The sequence below is a fragment of the Mirounga angustirostris genome, unplaced genomic scaffold (genome assembly GCF_029215605.1).
Source record: "Mirounga angustirostris isolate CCGP_5_RB_7025 unplaced genomic scaffold, mMirAng1.0.hap1 SCAF_17, whole genome shotgun sequence".
Taxonomy (NCBI): Eukaryota; Metazoa; Chordata; class Mammalia; order Carnivora; family Phocidae; genus Mirounga; species Mirounga angustirostris.
The window spans coordinates 56,088,921-56,107,097 of NW_026991725.1; the positions used below are offsets into that span (position 1 = coordinate 56,088,921).

The 18,177-nt window shown below is 51.6% G+C and overlaps 1 protein-coding gene across 2 annotated transcripts in view; it reads left to right on the forward strand.

Moving 5' to 3' along the window:
• Positions 1-18,177, forward strand: part of SHMT1 (serine hydroxymethyltransferase 1) — a 22,547-nt gene continuing 4,370 nt past the window's right edge. The window contains exons 1-8 of one of the 2 annotated variants that reach the window (XM_045889744.3): positions 1-80; positions 6,700-6,814; positions 8,121-8,266; positions 12,409-12,524; positions 12,869-13,029; positions 14,820-14,901; positions 15,406-15,618; positions 17,000-17,116. In XM_045889744.3, the coding sequence (XP_045745700.1) occupies positions 6,722-6,814; positions 8,121-8,266; positions 12,409-12,524; positions 12,869-13,029; positions 14,820-14,901; positions 15,406-15,618; positions 17,000-17,116 (928 nt within the window). In that variant the 5' untranslated portion in view covers positions 1-80; positions 6,700-6,721. Of the gene's footprint in view, positions 296-6,699; positions 6,815-8,120; positions 8,267-12,408; positions 12,525-12,868; positions 13,030-14,819; positions 14,902-15,405; positions 15,619-16,999; positions 17,117-18,177 lie in introns of both variants that reach the window. The other variant, XM_045889743.3, reaches the window with a different exon arrangement.

Below are 18,177 nucleotides of genomic sequence, written 5' to 3' on the forward strand. Positions count from 1 at the left end.
GGCCGGGCAGCGAGCGCCCGGCACCGAGTGGAGCGCGAACCGCGGAGCGCCGAGTTCTGGGTTCCGGATTCGCGCGGCAGGTATCACGTGGCGGGCACACAGTCGGGCGCGGGTCGGCAGGTCTCGGACTCTGGCCGCGGCGACAGCGCGAGGCCTCGGGGTCGCTGGGCTGGTGTGCGGGACCCTGTTCCGGTCGGTGGGCAGCTTCAGGTGCCAGGACCTTGGTGTCCCCGGCGCTCTCGGAGTGTGCGCCTTGTCGCCGCGCTTCCCCCGCAGCTCTGAGAAGCCGGAAAAGGTGAGGGGCGCTTTGTTAGTGGCCGGGGTGAGGGGCGAGAGGGCGGCGAGCCCCGATGCCCGGTCCCTGGTCACCGGTCGGTGCAGTAGGGGTGGTGGGCTCCGCCTTTGACACAGATGCGAATGCTTATAGCTGATAAGGTAGCCGCTCCCCACGGAGCACGTTTCTCGCAGAGCATGTTCAATTTAAGTGCACCCTTCACCTGGCTACAGAATCCCCTGTGCTGCAGGTGGAGGGCTATCACGTAGCCCATTTTACAGACGAGGAAGTTGCGGCTCGACTAGAAGAGCCGATTTAGGCGCGACCCTGCAGATAGCAAAATGGCAGGGCCCGGAATCAAACGGAAGCTTCTCAAGCATTGCATATATGGTCGCGCTGCTTTCGGAGTGCGAGCAGATCCCTGCGGGGGAGGAGCTCCGCCTGTTGTCTGCAATCTGTCACCCCCCTGCGCTAGGAGACAAACGTTGCACTGTGGGGTGTGGGGTTCTTGGCCCCGTGCCCTGTGCTTCGAGGTCCTGGAAGTTAAGTGACCCTTGATCACATGAGGCCAGCACAAAACATGTGCCTTTAGTCAGGCAGTTGCCGGACTCGAAACACCAGTTCAGGTTCTTATGGAATCATATTTTAAATTTCTTACTGGAGGGAACATGCGCTGGAGGTGGGCAACTTGTGCTTTTATTTAGCGCAGCGTCATGGGAACGTGGCTTTGGAATTAAAGGTAAACCGGAGTTCAGATTCTGACTCCTTGTTGTAGGACCTTAGACCACTTAGCTCTCTGAGCCCCGGTTTCCTCCTCTGTATACTAGGGAACAGAAAATCTGTGTGTGGGACACACAGATGGCATTCAACAGGGTCGTTCCCTCAGGAGACTTCTGGCTGGTTCCACCTGTGTGGCAAAGGCCCGGGGAGGATTTGGGGCCATGGGGAGGCTGATGACCTTGGCAAGTAAATTCACTTACCAGGTCTGTTTCCCTGGGGTTGAGCTGAGGATGATGCCACACGTGAATGACATTTCCCCAACAGAAATATCCGGCACTAAAATGATAGTAATGGCTGCAGTGGGCTGTGTCCTCAGCCCAGATTACTGAGTGGTAACAAAGTGGTAACAAAGATGGCCCGAAGGTCCCTCCGTTTCTTTCGTAAGAGTAGTAGCTGGTAGTTTTTGAGTACTTACTCTGTGCCTGGCACTGTTGTGAGTGCTCTGTGTATGGCCGGTGGCTCATTTAACTCTCCCTGCCAGCTCAGAACTATCTTCACTTCTGGGTTTTATATGAGGGGACTGAGAAACAGAGGCGTCAGTAACTGGGGTTGCACATTAGGAAGTGGAGACCAGGATTTGAACCCAGCAGGCTGGCTTTAGCAGTTTCCTTGGGTGTGGTCTTACACTGTTGGGACATGGGAGGTTTGGAGGGGTCCAGCTTGGGAGGTGTCCCCAACCTGCTTTTTGACATCGGGAACCTTGATCTCCCTCAGTTGGGTTTCTCTAGTTGTTAGTTTCAGGTTGCACAGATGGATTGAGAAATGGCTTTAAGACCAAGGTTTCTAGAACACAGTTTAAAACTTGTCAAGTATGTTCGGTCAAGGTGAAGAATCTCTTCTCCCATCCCTGTTCTCACCCTTGGTCCTTCCAAGTATCATCTTTTGTGCCTCTACTTTGTTCCCCAAGCTTCAGCCATGCGGGCCTGATTTCTGGCCCTTAACAAGTCAAACTTCTTCCCATTTTAGGGCCTTTGCACTAAATGTGATAAGGTGAAGAGTGATTTAGGAGGATAAGGTGTGTTTGCTCTTACCCCAGATCTCAGAAGCTTGGCCCCTTCCCACTTCAGATCTCAGCTTAGACACCTTTCACTGCTTGGCCTAAAGAAGCCCTCCACCCATTTATTGTCCTCAGGGCAATCACTACCACCTGAAATTATCTTGTGAATTTCTTACTTTTTTGTTTGTCTGCTCCTCATAAAAGCAGGGCCTCTGTCCTTTTTTTTTTTTAAAGATTTTATTTATTTATTCATGAGAGACAGAGAGAGAGAGACAGAGGCAGAGGGAGAAGCAGGCTCCCCGCGGAGCAGGGAGCCCGATGCAGGACTCGATCCCAGAACCCTGGGATCATGACCTGAGCCGAAGGCAGACGCTTAACCGACTGAGCCACCCAGGCGTCCCAAAAGCAGGGCCTCTGTCCTTTTGACCCATGTATTCTTGTTCCTCACTCAGCGCCTGGGACATAGGAGTTGCTCAATAAATATTTGTTGCAGGAATGAGTGAATTTACTGTAGGCTAATAATAGCAGTAGAGTATAGATCTCTTAAATATCAAAAGCTTGTTTTGAACGAAATATAGAATTACTGTATGATCCAGCAATTCCTCTTTGGGTCTATACCCAGAAGGCTTGAAAGCAAGGACTTGGTATTTGTTCATGTTCATGGCAGCATTACTGACAGTAGCCAAAAGGTGGAAGCAACCCAATGTCAGTGATGGAAAAATGGATAACCAAAGTACTGTGTGGCGCCTACATCCAGTAGAATATTATCCAGACTTAAAAGGGAGGGACATTCGGACACGTGCTACAACATGGATGAACTTTGAAGACCTCATGCTGTGTGAAATAAGCCAAACACAAAAGGGCGACTGTTGTGTGATTTCATTTACTGAGGCCCCTGACATAGTCCGATTCATGGAAAGTAGAGTAGTTGTTACCACCAGCTTGGAGAGAAGAGAATGGAGAGGTGTTTAATGGGGGCCCAGAATTGCGGTTTGGGGTGATGAGAACGTTCTGGAGACTGATGGTGGTGATGGTTGCACAACAATGTGCGTGTATTTAATGCTACTGAATTGCACTTAAAAAATGGTCAAAATGGCAGAGAATGACAAATACCATAGTGGCTTCACTTATATATGGAATTTAAGAAACAAAAGGAACAAGCAAAGAAAAAATAAAAAAACCAGACTCTAAATACAGGACAAACTGGTGGTTGCCAGAGGGGAGGTGGATGGGTGAAATAGGAAAAAAAAAATTTTTTTTAATAAAGATGATTTTTAATTTAAAAATGGTTAAAATGGTAAATCTTATGTATATTTTATCAGAGTTCAAAAAAAATGAGGACAAAGTTCAAGGTATGTTATTTTTCAGCCAAACTCCAGACCTCAGGAAAAGATGTGAAGTATGTCTTCCCTAAATATATTAGCTAAAAATGATGATCTTCCCTGTGCTTCTTAAAAGGTACACAGTGTCAGGGCGCCTGGGTGGCTCAGTCATTAAGCGTCTACCTTCGGCTCAGGTCATGATCCCAGGGTCCTGGGATCGAGCCCCACATCGGGCTTCCTGCTCAGCGGGACGCCTGCTTCTCCCTCTCCCACTCCCCCTGCTTGTGTTCCCTCTCTCGCTGTGTCTCTCTCTGTCAAAGAAATAAATAAAATCTTTAAAAAAAAAAAAAAAGGTACACAGTGTCAGGATCTCTTTCTTGTTTTTTTTTTTTTAAGATTTTATTTATTTGACAGAGAGACACAGCGAGAGAGGGAACACAAGCAGGGGGAGTGGGAGAGGGAGAAGCAGGCTCCCCGATGAGCAGGGAGCCCGATGCGGGGTGGGATCATGACCTGAGCGGAAGGCAGACGCTTAACCGACTGAGCCACCCAGACGCCCCCTCTTTCTTGTTTTATCAGCTCCCTGGTCATCCGTAAATCTGGTCAAGTTGACACATAATTTAGCTATTTATATTCCAGGTCTTTGTCTTACTGTAATTCAGATTGCCCCGGGATATAATAGATCTATTTGACTTAGTAGAGACAATAGATTGTATCTATAGTAGGTGTAATTGACTTAATTGAAACAAGACAAAGAATCTTGAACTCTCTGCTTTTTTTTTTTTTTAAGATTTTATTTCTTTATTTGAGACAGAGAACAAGCAGAGGGAAGAGGAGAGGGAGAGGGAGAAGCAGGCTTCCCACTGAGCAGGGAGCCCAATGCGGGGCTCGATCCCAGGACCCTGGGATCATGCCCTGAGCCTAAGGCAGATCCTTAACTGACTGAGCCACCCAGGTGCCCCTGAACTCTCTGTTTGAATAAAGAATAGAAACTTTTTCATGGTTAAAACAAAAAGCTTCATCTGGACTCAAGAAGGGTATGGGTTTGGGGCACCTGGGTGACTCAGTCCTGCATTGGGCTCCCTGCTCTGCCGGGAGCCTGCTTCTGCCACTGCCCTGCCTGAAATAAATAAATACACTTTTTAAAAAAAAAAAAGAAGGAGGAGGAGGAGGATATGGGCTTAATAAGAGTGTGGATTAAGTACCCCATGTCGGGGAAGAAGGCTTGATCCTTAGTAGTTATAGGATACAGGGTAGAAAGTTCCTCCCCGTGGGTGGGCCATGAGAGCAGGAGGTCCTGGTCCCACCTGCAGCTCTCCCCTGGGGCTTCAGAGGTAACTGACTCAGAATTAGCATCTTTCCCTAAGGAAAAGGCTTGCAGCCAGAAGTAAGGCCGCAGGTCTTCTGAAGGGAAGCCAGTGAGCGTGGAGATGCAGGTGGGGACTTTGTTCCTTGTCCTGAGGCAGAGTGCAAGGGAGTGCCTTTCCCACAATGACTGTAGATCTGGACTGCCTTGGAGGAGGAGGAGGGCTACAAATGGACTTTAGTTATTTGGCGTTTGAGCAATATCTTCCCTGTGCTGCTTGCCACCTTCACATCCTTTTTGAGTAATCAATATTTAAAAGCAGCTTGGTCTTCGAAATTCTAGGACCAGAGCTCCAGTTTTGGCTCTTGTGCTTTTTTTTTTTTTTTTTAAAGATTTTATTTATTTATTTGAGACAGAGAGAATGAGAGACAGCATGAGAGGGAGGAGGGTCAGAGGGAGAAGCAGACTCCCTGCCGAGCAGGGAGCCTGATGCGGGACTCGATCCCGGGACTCCAGGATCATGACCTGAGCCGAAGGCAGTCGCTTAACCGACTGAGCCACCCAGGCGCCCAGCTTTTTTTTTTTTTTTTGGTGGGTTTACCACCTGTCGAGGGCAAGTGTGTGGGCTGATGCAGAGAGCCTTGGGTTATATTGGCCTTTCTTGAGTGCAGGGATCAGCATGGAAAAAAGCTCTGGGCATAGTGCCCAAACCATTTTCCCATCTCGCTCTCTCCACCTGTGACAGCAACGTGGACATGGCCAGCCACCTTCGAGGCCACCTGCCTGCCCTTGGCAAAGTAGGCCTGCTGTTGCTGCAGAAGCGTGCATTACATTGAGGCTGAAGTGCTTGCAGAACGTGGCTTATTCCTAATCCTCTATGCTTGAGTTAGAATCATGGCTGCTTTGAAAGCCTCAGTGAGGAATTTCCCAGTTTCTTCTTGCTAGCTCTACCGGAGGTTAAGGAGGATGGATCGCTGAAATTTGGGAATACTGGGCTGTTTTCTTTAGCCACTTCCCTTGTTTTATCTAGCTGCATGAAGTCACCTGTTTTGCTCGCTGCTGGGCAGGGCTCCCGTCTGTTTCAGTCACCACCGTGTGCCCAGTACCAACCCTGTGGCTGCCACAGGGAAGGTCCCTGATAAATAGCTGGCAAATGAGTGTCCTGAAATGAAAACATAGCAAATTGATGGAAAAGTCCTGAAAAGCTGCCAACTACTGATTAGAGGAGGTTGGTTCCTGGCAATATTTAAACTTTCTCACTGGTGGATATTCCACTGCCCACAAATTGTCATTCTCTGCAGGAGCCTAGGTTACAAAGCTTGCATTTTCCGCTCAGCTCTATTTTAACAGGGTGCGGTTTTCTGTTGAAAAAGACAGACATGCAGATCTGACCGGAGGGTTTCTATTTAAGCAAAGAGCGCATGCCTTAACTCATAGCTCCTACAGTAGGACGTCTGTGGGGCACTCAGAATGTGTGTTTGGGGGTTTTGAGCCCATCCTTCATGGCCAACCTGCCGTTCAGCCCTGGGCTGAGATACTTTTTCTGTTCTGAGCCTCATTTTCATTACTTGAAAAATGGGAAGAATAACAGTGAAGTCAGCAGTTGGTTTGTTCAATTTGGCAAATATATCTGGCCATGCTGGGGTTCTGTGTGGGATTAAAAAAAAAGAAAAAAGTAACACTGAGTTCTTGCCTTCGAGGCACCTGGTTTAGTTGGGGAGCTACCCAGGAAAGGTAGAGGGAAGAGGGGTACGGGGCTATCTCTAGGCTGGGGCAAGCCTCAGAGGGAGGGCGGAGAGTTAGTTCTCTCCACTAACAGGATTACGAGCTGACCTCCAGAGTTCCAGAAGGATCCAGAAGTTCCTGACATGGTGGTTTTGCAATAGAAGACCGTCATGTTTACTCAGCGGTTGTGAGGGAAGGGCCGTAAGACACGTCCGTCCTTCAGCAACTTGGGAGAACCAACAGTTTGCCATGAGCTTTAACTAAATTTAATGCTGGGAGTGTTTCCATTTTTTAGGCAAATTGAAACCAGTGCAGTGATGACTCAAGTCAACGGGGCTCACAAGGATGCTGCCCTGTGGTCGTCGCATGATAAAATGCTGCTACAGCCCCTGAAAGATGGTGACACCGAGGTGAGGCGCGGGGAGTCTTGTTTAAATCGCCTGGTCTATTCCTAAATAAACCTTCCTCGGGACAGCCTTGCAGTGAGCAGAAGAGGGCCAGATTTAGAGGTGGTGGCTGACAAAGTGGCTAAAAGTCCTCCGTGGAAGGCACCTGGCTGGCTCGGTTAAGCATCCGACTCTTGGTTTCAGCTCAGCTCATGATCTCAGGGTCTTGGGATCGAGCCCTGAGTCAGGGTTCGGCACTGAGCGTGAAGCCTGCTTCAGATTCTCTCTCCCTCTCCCTCTGCTCCTCCCCCTGCTCACTCACACTCACTCTCTAAAATAAAGAAAAACAAAAGCCCACTGTGGGGAGGGAAATAGGGATATTTCTGGGTTTCCACAGAGTGCAGAGCACTGTTCTGCCTGCTCTGGAGGAAAGGGGCACTGGCGGGCCATTGAGATCTGACCTTTTTCTTCATGTTCAGATATCTAGACACCGAGAAGCATCTTTTATTTATGTGTTTTTATAACAGCTTTATACGTGAGAGATCATTCACTTACCATATAAGTTACCCACTTAAAGTGCATACGTCAGTGGTTTTAGTATGTTCACAATCAATTTTATTTATTTATTTATTTATTTGAGAGAGAGAGAGCATGAGTAGGGGGGAAAGGGAGAAGCAGACTCCCCGCTGAGCAGGGAGCCCGATGCGGGGCTCCATCCCAGGACCCTGGGATCATGACCTGAGCTGAAGGCAGACACTTAACCAAATGAGCCACCCAGGTGCCCCCCACGATCAATTCTAGAACATTTTTATCTCCCCCAAAGAGAAACTTCAAACCCATGAGCAGTCATCCCCGTACCCCCCCCCGCCCCCGCAAACTCCCCAGCCCGTGGCCACCACTGGCCTACTTTCTGCCTCTGTGGGTTTACCAAAGCAACTTTTATTTTAAGGACAAAGAGCAAGGAATAAAGTCCAGGAGGGAGAAACTTGGTGAAACATAGTGATGAAAATAACAAGATGGTGCAAAATTAAAAATTAGGTGGGATGCTTATTTGAAAGATCATTTTCTCTTCAGTCCTTTTGTTTCCCTTAATTCATTGTCTTCTATGAATTCCTCCCTAAATGCTAAAATCTGAGGAAGATTTCGGCTATTCTCTTCATGCTATGGGAGTCTTTGTGGGGTTATTTGGGTTATGGTCAGCTTCTGCGGGCAAAATAGGACTCTCTCCTAGCGTCTCATCTCTTTCATAGATTATGGCTTTGATCCAAGCAAAACGCCAACCTAAATCGGCCAGATGTTCACCGGTCACCATCCCTTCTCTTCTCATCAGGTTTACAACATCATCAAGAAGGAGAGTAACCGGCAGAGGGTCGGGCTGGAGCTGATCGCGTCAGAGAATTTCGCCAGCCGAGCAGTTTTGGAGGCCCTGGGCTCTTGCTTAAATAACAAGTACTCCGAGGGGTACCCAGGCCAGAGGTATGTGAGTGCCATCAAAGGCCTGCTTCTGACCTAGGGATGGGAACTGCCGAGTCAGTCTAGGGTCTACACGACCTGGGGATTTCTCTTCCGCCCCTATCCCGTCCGTAACTCGTTTGCGATTCCCAGCATGTGGCAGCGCTGATGTTCTTAGAGCAGCTGTCCTCATGGTCTTTAGCAGTCCCTTTGGGGGCTTTCCAGAATAACAGGCCAGTCCCTAAGGAGTCTGGAGCTGCTGGGCCGTTGTCGAGCTTCTAGAAAAAGGTCAGCGCTCTGAGGGACGCCGTGGAAGGTTGTTGTTGCTCTGTGAGTAATGGAGTCGGTGTCTAGAATGATCCGGAAGCAACTACTGACTCCACCGTGGCTGCATTAGAAATGTTGGATTTGGTCAACTCCTTCACCCTGCGAACCACAAGAAGTTCTGTTCATTTGTGGTTTTTTACAGTCATCAGCAAAGATGACGACTACAGAATTTGACTTAGGGTTTTTGCAGATTTGTGTATTTGTGTCCCAAAGGACAGGGAAAAAGAAGGGTTCCCGCCTCGACCCGCTGTCTGCCACTCCACCCCGAGATGCCCCCGGAGGTCTCTGGAGAAGGGCCGAGAAGCAAGTTGAAGGCATACTCTTTCTCCGCCCTGAATAACTGCCTTCCCCTCTGCGCCTTCAAGGGTTCACCTGGTGTTTTCACAACCAGTAGCTCATTTGATCCTCGGGGCTGCCCTACAGGGCAAGGGGGGCCGTTTTCCACGTGTTACAGATGAGGAAGCCGAGACTCACTGAGGTTCAGTGACTGCTCAGGGTCGCACACAGCGGGATGTTTCCACGCTGTGGTCTCGTAAAAAATGAATATCAGGTCTTTCTTGGTGGTTCCTGGCACTGAGCTCCTAAAGCCCTTGGAATTCGCTGGTGGTAGGCGTGTCTTTTGTTATTCTCAGTGACCCTTTGTTGACCAGGCTTGAGTTTATGTGAGGTGACCGAGGGTGGGGCGCCTAGATGCAGAAAGACCAGATAGGAGATTAGAAGGTCAGAGCTTTTGGCCCTCTCCCCAAGCCTCCAAGGCACCAGGGCTCCAGGGGAGGCTGGACTCCGTGGGGCTTGTACCCGTCGAGGTGCTGGGAGGGTGACGCGCCCTCCCGTAATGCCCTATGCACCTCTTCCCTTGGGCTGTCCTTGAGTTGAATCTTTCATAATAGACTAGTAATCATACAGAAAGCACTTTTCCTGAGTTTTGTGACTTGTTCTGGTGAAATGAGTGAGCCTGAGAGGAGGTTGTGGGGACCCCCAAATTTGTGGCCAAGCGGGACAGCGGTGTAAGTAGCCTGGGGGCCCAGGACTTGTGGCTGGTGTGTGAAGTGGGGGCAGACCCGGGAAACTGAGTCCTTAACCTGGGGCATCTGCGCTAACTCCGGGCACTTCATGTCAGAACGGAGTGGAATTGTTGGGACACCCAGCTCGTGTCCCAGATTTGGTTGTTGGTGTTGGAAAAAAAAAAAAAACCACACACACATACTCCAAATCCCAAGCTGTCTCAGGGGTTCCAACATTTCTGAGTTGACCTTGTAGAAGAGGCTCTGACGGATCCTGGGGGTTTCTGTCCCCACGCAGTGGACACAGGGACACCTGTCCTTGTAGAGAGGTGAAGCAGGTGATACCTGGCCCCCTGAGGTGGTTAAGAGTTCCACTGTATTTACTGCTGTGGTTTGAGGGCACCCATTAATCCCTGGTAGGCATTTCTCCTCCTCTGTGAGTCTTGTCCCAAATGAAAATAGATACGAATGAAGAGGATCCACTTTCTTGTAGGTGAAGTTTATTGGAAGAACATGGCTTAGATCCCAGGCCCAAATCGGGCTTCCGAACCCCTTGCCCCGAGCTGAATTTCCAGGCGCGGCTTGGGACAGCCGTGGGGAACCGTGGGGACATTTACCAAGTACTTGCTGACTTTTCATCAACCCTGAGCTCCCACTTTTTCACATTTTAACATCTCTGAACTGGGGATGGACCTGACTGACACCAAGCCATTATTTCATCGAAAACACTTCTGTCTTTCTCAGTGATCGGTGAGAATACGGTGGCCTTAATTGAGGGTGAAACACAGTGCTGTGTTCTAGGCATCGGGCTGAGCGTGACCACAGTCACGTTCATGCATCCTGCAGCCTGACTGGCCTTCCTGAAGGTCTAGCACTCTTCCTCAGTCATGGGCTGCTCTCCTTCAAGCTCGGGGAGACCACACCCTTCTTTGGTGACAAAGCAGAGCATGTGACGCTGGAAGGGCCCTTCCGGATCACTCAGTGAAGCCCCTTCCGGTTCCCAGACTTGTTTACGGCAGCCTTATTCACAAGAGCCAAGAGCTGGGAGCAACCCAGGTGTCGGTGGGTGGATGAATGGATAAGCAAAATGTGGCCGAGCCACATAATAGAACGCCCTTTAGCCTTAAAAAAGAATTCCCGGGACGCCTGGGTGGCTCAGTCGGTTAAGCGTCTGCCTCCGGCTCAGGTCATGATCCCGGGGTCCTGGGATCGAATCCCACATCGGGCTCCCTGCTCCGCGGGAAGCCTGATTCTCCCTCTCCCGCTCCCCTTGCTTGTGTTCCTGCTCTTGCTGTGTCTCTCTCTGTCAAATAAATAAATAAAATCTTAAAAAAAAAAAAAAAAAAACCTTTTCAGATTGGGCACCTGGGTGGCTCAGATGGTTAAGCGTCTGCCTTCAGCTCAGGTCACGATCTCAGGGTCCTGGGATCGAGTCCCGCATCGGGCTCCCTGCTCCTTGGGAGCCTGCTTCTCCCTCTGCCTCTGTCTCTCTCTCTGTCTCTCATGAATAAATAAATAAAATCTTTAAAAAAAAAAAAAAGAAAAGAAAAAAGAATTCCCATCACACGCTATATCGAAGATGAACCGTGAGGACGTTGTGCTACGTGCAATAACCCAGTCTCCAAAATGTGCATACGTGGCATGCCACTGTGGGCTATCTGGAATTGTCAGGATCAGAGCGAAAGGAGAATGACGGCTGCTAGCAGCTGTGGGGAGCTGCTCCCGCATATGGGTGTAGAGTTTCAGTTTTGCAGGATGAGAAAGTTCCAGAGGTCTGCTGCACGACAATGAGAATCTACTCAGCAGTGTGAAGTACTTAATACCACTAAACTATATGCTTAAAAAAGGTTAAGATGTCAATTCTGTACTATGTGTTCTTTACTAGGATAAAAAGAATATATATATTATTTATTTTGAGAGAGAGTGAGCCAGTGTGAGCGAGCACGGGGTGGCGGGGAGGGGCACAGGGAGAGGGAGAAGCAGACTCCCTGCTGACCAGGGAGCCCAATGTGGGGCTCAATCCCACGACCCCAAGATCCCATGACCTGAGCCGCAGTCAAGAGTCGGGCACTCAACCGACTGAGCCACCCAGGCGTCCCAAAAAGAGTATATATATTTAATTTAAAATTTTGAAGGTTTGGGGCGCCTGGGTGGCTCAGTCACTGGGCGTCTGCCTTTGGCTCAGGTCATGATCCTGGAGTCCTGGGATCGAGCCCCGCATCGGGCTCTCTGCTCAGCGGGGAGTCCGCTTCTCCCTCTCACTCTCCCTCCGTACATGCTTTCTCTCTCAAATACATAAAATCTTAAAAATATATATATAAAATAAATAAAAATAAATAAAAATAAAAATGTCTACTGAATTAATACGATTATTAATATACAGATAAAAAACAAATTTTCATATGTAATTATTAAACAAGTAAAATTTTATTAGAACTATAAAAACAAAAAACAGAAGAACTTTCCAGCTCTCCATGCCCACCAGCCCTGAGGAACCCCCATTCCCCATTCTGGCTCTAGGACTTTGACTGCTCTTGGAACCTGATATAAGGGGGAACACACGGCTGTAACTGGCTGATGTCACTCAGCATATTGACAAGGTCCTCAAGGTTCATCCGCACAGCCTGTCAGAATTTCCTGTAGACGCGGAGGTACTCGCTCAGTCTCGCGGCTGACTTGGCACGGATGGAAGATGAGTGGCGTGGGGCTCGGGGGACTCGTTCTCACTGCTCCAACACTTTTTTTTCTTCTGTCCCAGCCCGAAGCTTCTTTGGCCTCTGTACGAAGCACAGAGGTTCGGGGCCAGAGGGGGCCTAAGTTGGCTTTCTCCCGCAGGTATTATGGCGGGACCGAGTTCATCGACGAGCTGGAGATCCTCTGTCAGAAGCGAGCGCTGCAGGTCTATGGTCTGGACCCCGAGTGCTGGGGGGTCAATGTCCAGCCCTACTCAGGTAACTGCCACATCCAGACGGGCCTGGGCTGCCCCCTGCCTGCTGGCGTTAAACGAAGGCAGTCCCAAGAAGGACTGCCTGTAAACCGAAGTGAAAAATAGGCTAAGCCCCTCCTGGGTCTGTGCATCTCTGTCCATCAACCTTGACTCCCTCCTAACTCCCCCCTCCTGAACACTCCTGTCCCTTATTCTCGGGGTTTGCTGCAGGGGAACCTCCAGGGAGCTGGGGGAGCTGCACAGCGGTGGCCAGGCCCGTTCTGTCCACTCCTGCTTGATAGCCTAGTGGCCAAGCTCTGGGGTCCTGCTCGGGGCCTCATGGGACCTTCCCCTGGCCTCGCGTTCCAGGCTCCCCCGCCAACTTCGCGGTGTACACCGCCCTGGTGGAGCCCCACGGGCGCATCATGGGCCTGGACCTGCCCGATGGCGGCCACCTGACCCACGGGTTCATGACAGACAAGAAGAAAATCTCTGCCACATCCATCTTTTTTGAATCTATGCCCTATAAGGTAAGAGGGGGTCTCTCTCTGGGGCTCTGCAGGCCTTTTCCTCAGAAAGCCTCAGTGTTTGGCTGTACCTGTAGGAATAGGTGGTCCTGTTCCTGAGGTGCTACAGGATGTCCCCCCCTTTGGCCATCTGTCACCTCCCTGCCCTGGGGACTCCTCAGGCATTCGGGGCACGTCAGGGGCAGCTAAAGCACAGGGAGATGGGTCTCCTGGGTACTGGGGGCGGCCCTGCTCAGAACCCCCCCCGCCGTCTGGAGGCAGCCCCTGCAGGTGGGAGGCTGGGGCCAGCGCCGCACACCCGCGCCCCAGCCCATGATGTTCTGGAAGAGCCGGCCCCTGCACCCCGCTGACCCTCACAGACTGGCCAGCAAGCCACAGCCTATATGAGCCACGGGCCCGGCGTGTGACTGGCACGTAGTCGTGAGGGACCCTTGTCATTATAAACAGTTGGGTCGGAACAATGCACGGACGACACGTGGGCTCCCGGGGGGGCGGGGGGTGGTGGCTGATGCGTAAACTGGATGCCGGTGATGGGGACAAAGGCAGTAACCTGCACGCTGGGTTATGGGGCAGCCCGTGCACGTGGTGATTCTCCCTCTCGTCCAGAAACCACTTCCTCCTGCTGTTTATTGTCCCGTGGGCTGGTCCCCATTAGTCCAAGGGTCTCACCACGAGCAAAGGTTCCAGGGCATCCTTGTGCTTGGCTGAGTGTCAGACACAGGATTTTAATCTTTTAGGAAAGTCAATCCAGTGTTCCTTCCATCTTGGCATTCCGTGGTCTTTGCTGAGTGCCCTTGACTGTTCGCCGTTCGTTAGCCTTTGGCTCCGTCTTAGTAACCGTGTGTGCTTTTTGTGTGCAAGGGACAGTTCACTTGTTTTCATGGCAAGTGCAGGCATTTCTGGCCACAGGTATCCTCATCGGCCAACACTGACCTTAAAGATGGATTTTGAAACATGAGCATAATGAGATGATGCTCAGCCTTTGCACGTAGAACACAAAAGCCAATTTCTATCTTTCCTTTTTTTTTTTTTTTTAAAGATTTTATTTTTTTTATTTGAGAGAGAGAGAGAGAGTGAGAGAGATCATGAGCAAGGGGGAACAGGAGACAGAGAAGCAGACTCCCTGCAGAGCAGGGAGCCTGATGCGGGGCTCCATCCCAGGACCGTGGGATCATGACCTGAGCCGAAGGCAGACACTTAACGACTGAGCCACCCAGGCGCCCCTCAGTTACTAATTCTAATAGCTTGCCGCCAGAGGCTCGGCTTTTCCGGGTACACTGTCTCGATGTCTGTGAGTAATGTCAGCTTTTTGCGTCTTCTGATCCTTGTGTCTTTCTTTCTTTTTCTGGCCTCTTTGTACTTGGACTAGAAGGGCTGTTAGCTGCAGCTTGTCTCTTTCCCGAAGGTAACAGCGGCTCAGCACTGCATTGCGTGGTGCACGTTTGTTGTTCCTGTTTCGTTCCCCGGTGGCTTTTTGGGTCCTCGTCCTTCCTGGGAGAGCCCCGGGGCAGGGGCTGACTCTTCCTCTGGGGACCCCTCAGGGCATCCTGCCTCCGTGAGCAATGCTTGGTTATCCCCCACTAGTGCAGGCCAAATACACGGGCGCCCTGTCTCGCCCTCCAGTCGGGCCCTGGGACAGCTTTCCTGCATTCGCGGTGGAGGGGAGCGAACAGGTTTCGGGCAGGTACAGAAAGTCATCTTACCTCGAGAGCTGGCGCAGGTTCGGGCGGGAGGGCAGGCCTGGCGTGGTGGAGGACGCCGCCCGAGCCTGCTGTCTCCGTGACATCCCACAGGTGAACCCGGACACCGGCTACATCAACTATGACCAACTGGAGGAAAATGCCCGCCTCTTCCACCCGAAGCTGATTATCGCAGGTGAGGAGCGGGGGGTGAAGGAACCGCCTTTCTTAGCAGCTCCCGTGCCTCTTAGAAAATGAGGACGTGGACATGTTCCCTAGCTCACTGCTAGTCTCTGCCTCGAAAGGCTGGCCTTCTGGGGTCTCAGTATAGTCTTTTCTTTCAGGACAAATAACTGCCGCCGTTAGTACAAGGCGGAGTGAGATCTGAGGCTGTTCTCAGAGAAGCATCTAGAAACGTTAACCCCTGACTAATTGGTGGAGGTGATAATAGTTAGGGGCCGTCCCAACCACCGTGAAGAGGCACCTGACCTGAAGAGGCAGCTCAGAGTGGTTGCCTCTGGCACCAAGATGTTTTGGGGGGGGGGTAGTTGTCATTGCCGTTCTCGGGGATGTTGCAGGGAGAAATTTCCAAGCTGTCGACTGTGCCTGCCCGGGGGCCGCTTTGCAGGTTCGCACTTCCGGCGACTCTCAGCTGGCCGTGGGTGTCTCTGACTCGACTCTGTCACCTCTGCCATCTCAGGAACCAGCTGCTACTCCCGAAACCTGGACTACGCTCGACTGAGGAAGATCGCGGACGACAACGGGGCGTATCTCATGGCCGACATGGCGCACATCAGCGGGCTGGTGGCGGCTGGCGTGGTGCCCTCCCCCTTTGAGCATTGCCACGTGGTGTCCACCACCACCCACAAAACCCTGAGAGGCTGCCGAGCCGGCATGATCTTCTACAGGAGAGGTGCGCTTTCCAGGTGTGGGGTACCGGCGGGGTGCTGGCGTTGGCCTTTCTCCTCTGGGGTTCATGTTCCGTTTGGGGAGCTGGGAAAACCCGGGTCCCTTGATGTGTCCCTGCAAGAGCTACTTAGGAGGGGGCAATGGCGGGCTGCTGAAGAGATCTGGAAAGAAGCTCTGAGCACAGCTCTTGCCTCACTCCTTGGGTGTCCGGGTCTTGGGAAAGGAGGAAGGGTATTGCGCTGTGGGACAACTAGTCCTCCCTACAAGAGCTGAATGGAGGTGCGTGGCTGGCCAGGGGCTGCCAGAGGCCTCACGGTGCAGCCTTGCTTTGGTGAACTTACTCTGGTCCAGCATGCCTCTCGAAGAGGATGACTCACAGTAATCAAAGCGTAAGACACTGATGTATAAACCATAGTTACCAGTGTAGTCCTTTTAGTGAGGATTCTCTGTTGAATGCCTGCAACCCACACGTCCGAGCACTCCCTTTATTTTGGGATCCCCACACCTGGGAAAGCCAGATTCGTGATCAGATCATTCAGCCCGTGGTGAGACCAGATGCACGCCCACCCGCAGAGAAACCGGCCCTCTTGGCAACTGGGTCTCTCTCCCCTGCAGTCTCCTTGTCGGGCCCCCTGGCCAGGGCTGGCCACACCCACATGCCCACGAGCCTTCTCAGTGCCCTGTTGTCCCTGAGGACCTTCTTCAGTTGTATGGACAGTTCTGAGGCAGGTAGCCATTGCCACCTGCCTGGGAAATGTTTGTTTCTTCCCACGGAGTGCTGCTGTGTGGCTAGCCTGAGCGACTTCTGCATCGGCCACGTCCACGCTGTGTGATCCTCGGCTAGTTGTGCAGCCTCTCTGTGCCTCATTTCCATGCCTCCGGAGCGGGAATCGTTATAATAGCAGCCGTCCCTTCAGACTAGTGTTTGGAGCATTCATCCATTCATGTAAAGTGCCTCGGGCAATTCCTCGCTCACAAGAAGCTCTGCAGAGACCTTAGTTACTACAACGGATTGTTAACCTTTCTTCCAAAAAGGAATCTTAGTCCTCATTAGAGCCTTATTATATAATTAATATATGTCATTATACAAATGAGTCTTCTCTCCTTCAAAGTAACCGTCTTGGAAGACTGCTGTCTTGGACAGGTCTTTGAGGAAATATGCCCAAGGCATAGTCTTTGTTACAGTCTCAGTGGAGGGAAATTATTATCCTTTGATTTCAAGGGGCCCCTAGCCCCTGCAGTGTGATGGACCAGGTCTCCTCCCCCAGGACCAGAGGCCAGGCTTGTGCTTAGCGCCCCGGAGCCAGTCTGGGTTGGAGTCCGGGTGGGGAGAAAACAGAGGGGACAGCCTGGCTGATGTTCCCATTCTGTTTTCCTTCATCCAGGAGTGCGCAGCGTGGATCCCAAGACGGGCAAAGAGACTCTGTACAACCTGGAGTCGCTTATCAACTCGGCCGTGTTCCCAGGCCTGCAGGGCGGTCCCCACAACCACGCCATTGCTGGTAAAACGTCACCAGAGCCAACCCCGAGGCCTCGGGTGGCGCTTGGGGGGGGGGGGCTCCCTCATCCATGGCGGCCCCTTCGCTCCTCGGTGGCGCCTAATGCCCAGCTTACCTGTTCACCAAATGGGTGGCAGGACCTGCACGCTGGGGCGAAACCAAAGCGAGATCTCTGTCCGGGAGGTGCCAACCAGGAAGAAGAGGGAAACTGGTAACTGGTGTCAGGCAGGGACAGCGGAGAGTGATGACCACTCCGCTTCAGGGAAGGAATTCAACAATTAGGAGGCGGCACAGCAGAGGGGGTGAGCGGTTAGCATCCAATCCCTGAGGAGACAAGTCACCTCGTCCTGACATCCCGCCCCTCGCACCGCTGAGAACATCCAGCAGGCTGCCAGTGACTTACTCCTTCTCTGTACAAATGACTTAGGAGATGTGATGACCTCAGAGTTGTTCCAGAGTCTTCCGTGGAACAAAGCGGTTTGGTAGAGGAGCCCAGGACAAAGGCACACGGCCTCCATTCAGAGACACGCTGGTGTTTCTAAGGAGGGGAGGGAGGGGGCGGGTTTCCGCGGGGTCTTTTCCCAGTCCCCTCTTTACACCTCCAGACTCCAGGTCTGCGGTTTCTTCAAGCCCTGGGTGATGGCATCACTCGCTTTCCAGCCACCCTGGGCCTTTTCCAGTCATTTCCACCAACACCGACGAGTGGCTTTGGTGCGCGCACGTAGGCAATGCCTACTTTGCTTTCTCCTTTACTTCCTGTGCCCCCTTCAGCGGCCCTTGGGATTGAACGAGGGACCGGAGGAGTCTGGACGCGCAGGTCAAACAGGCCTGCGCCTCTCTCTCCTGGCCTCTGGTCGGAGAGATTTGCACAATTTGGCACCAGAGCGGAAGCGTTTGGGGGCAGCTGAGTGCTCGTGTCCACACACTGAGCCTAAAAAGGACCGTAAAATCCATCTTGCGGGAGAACAGCTTCCCTGTGATAACTGTGTTAGCACGAAACTCCCATGCTCCTCAAAAAGTAGAGGCCTGGGGCGCCTGGGTGGCTCAGTTGGTTAAGCGACTGC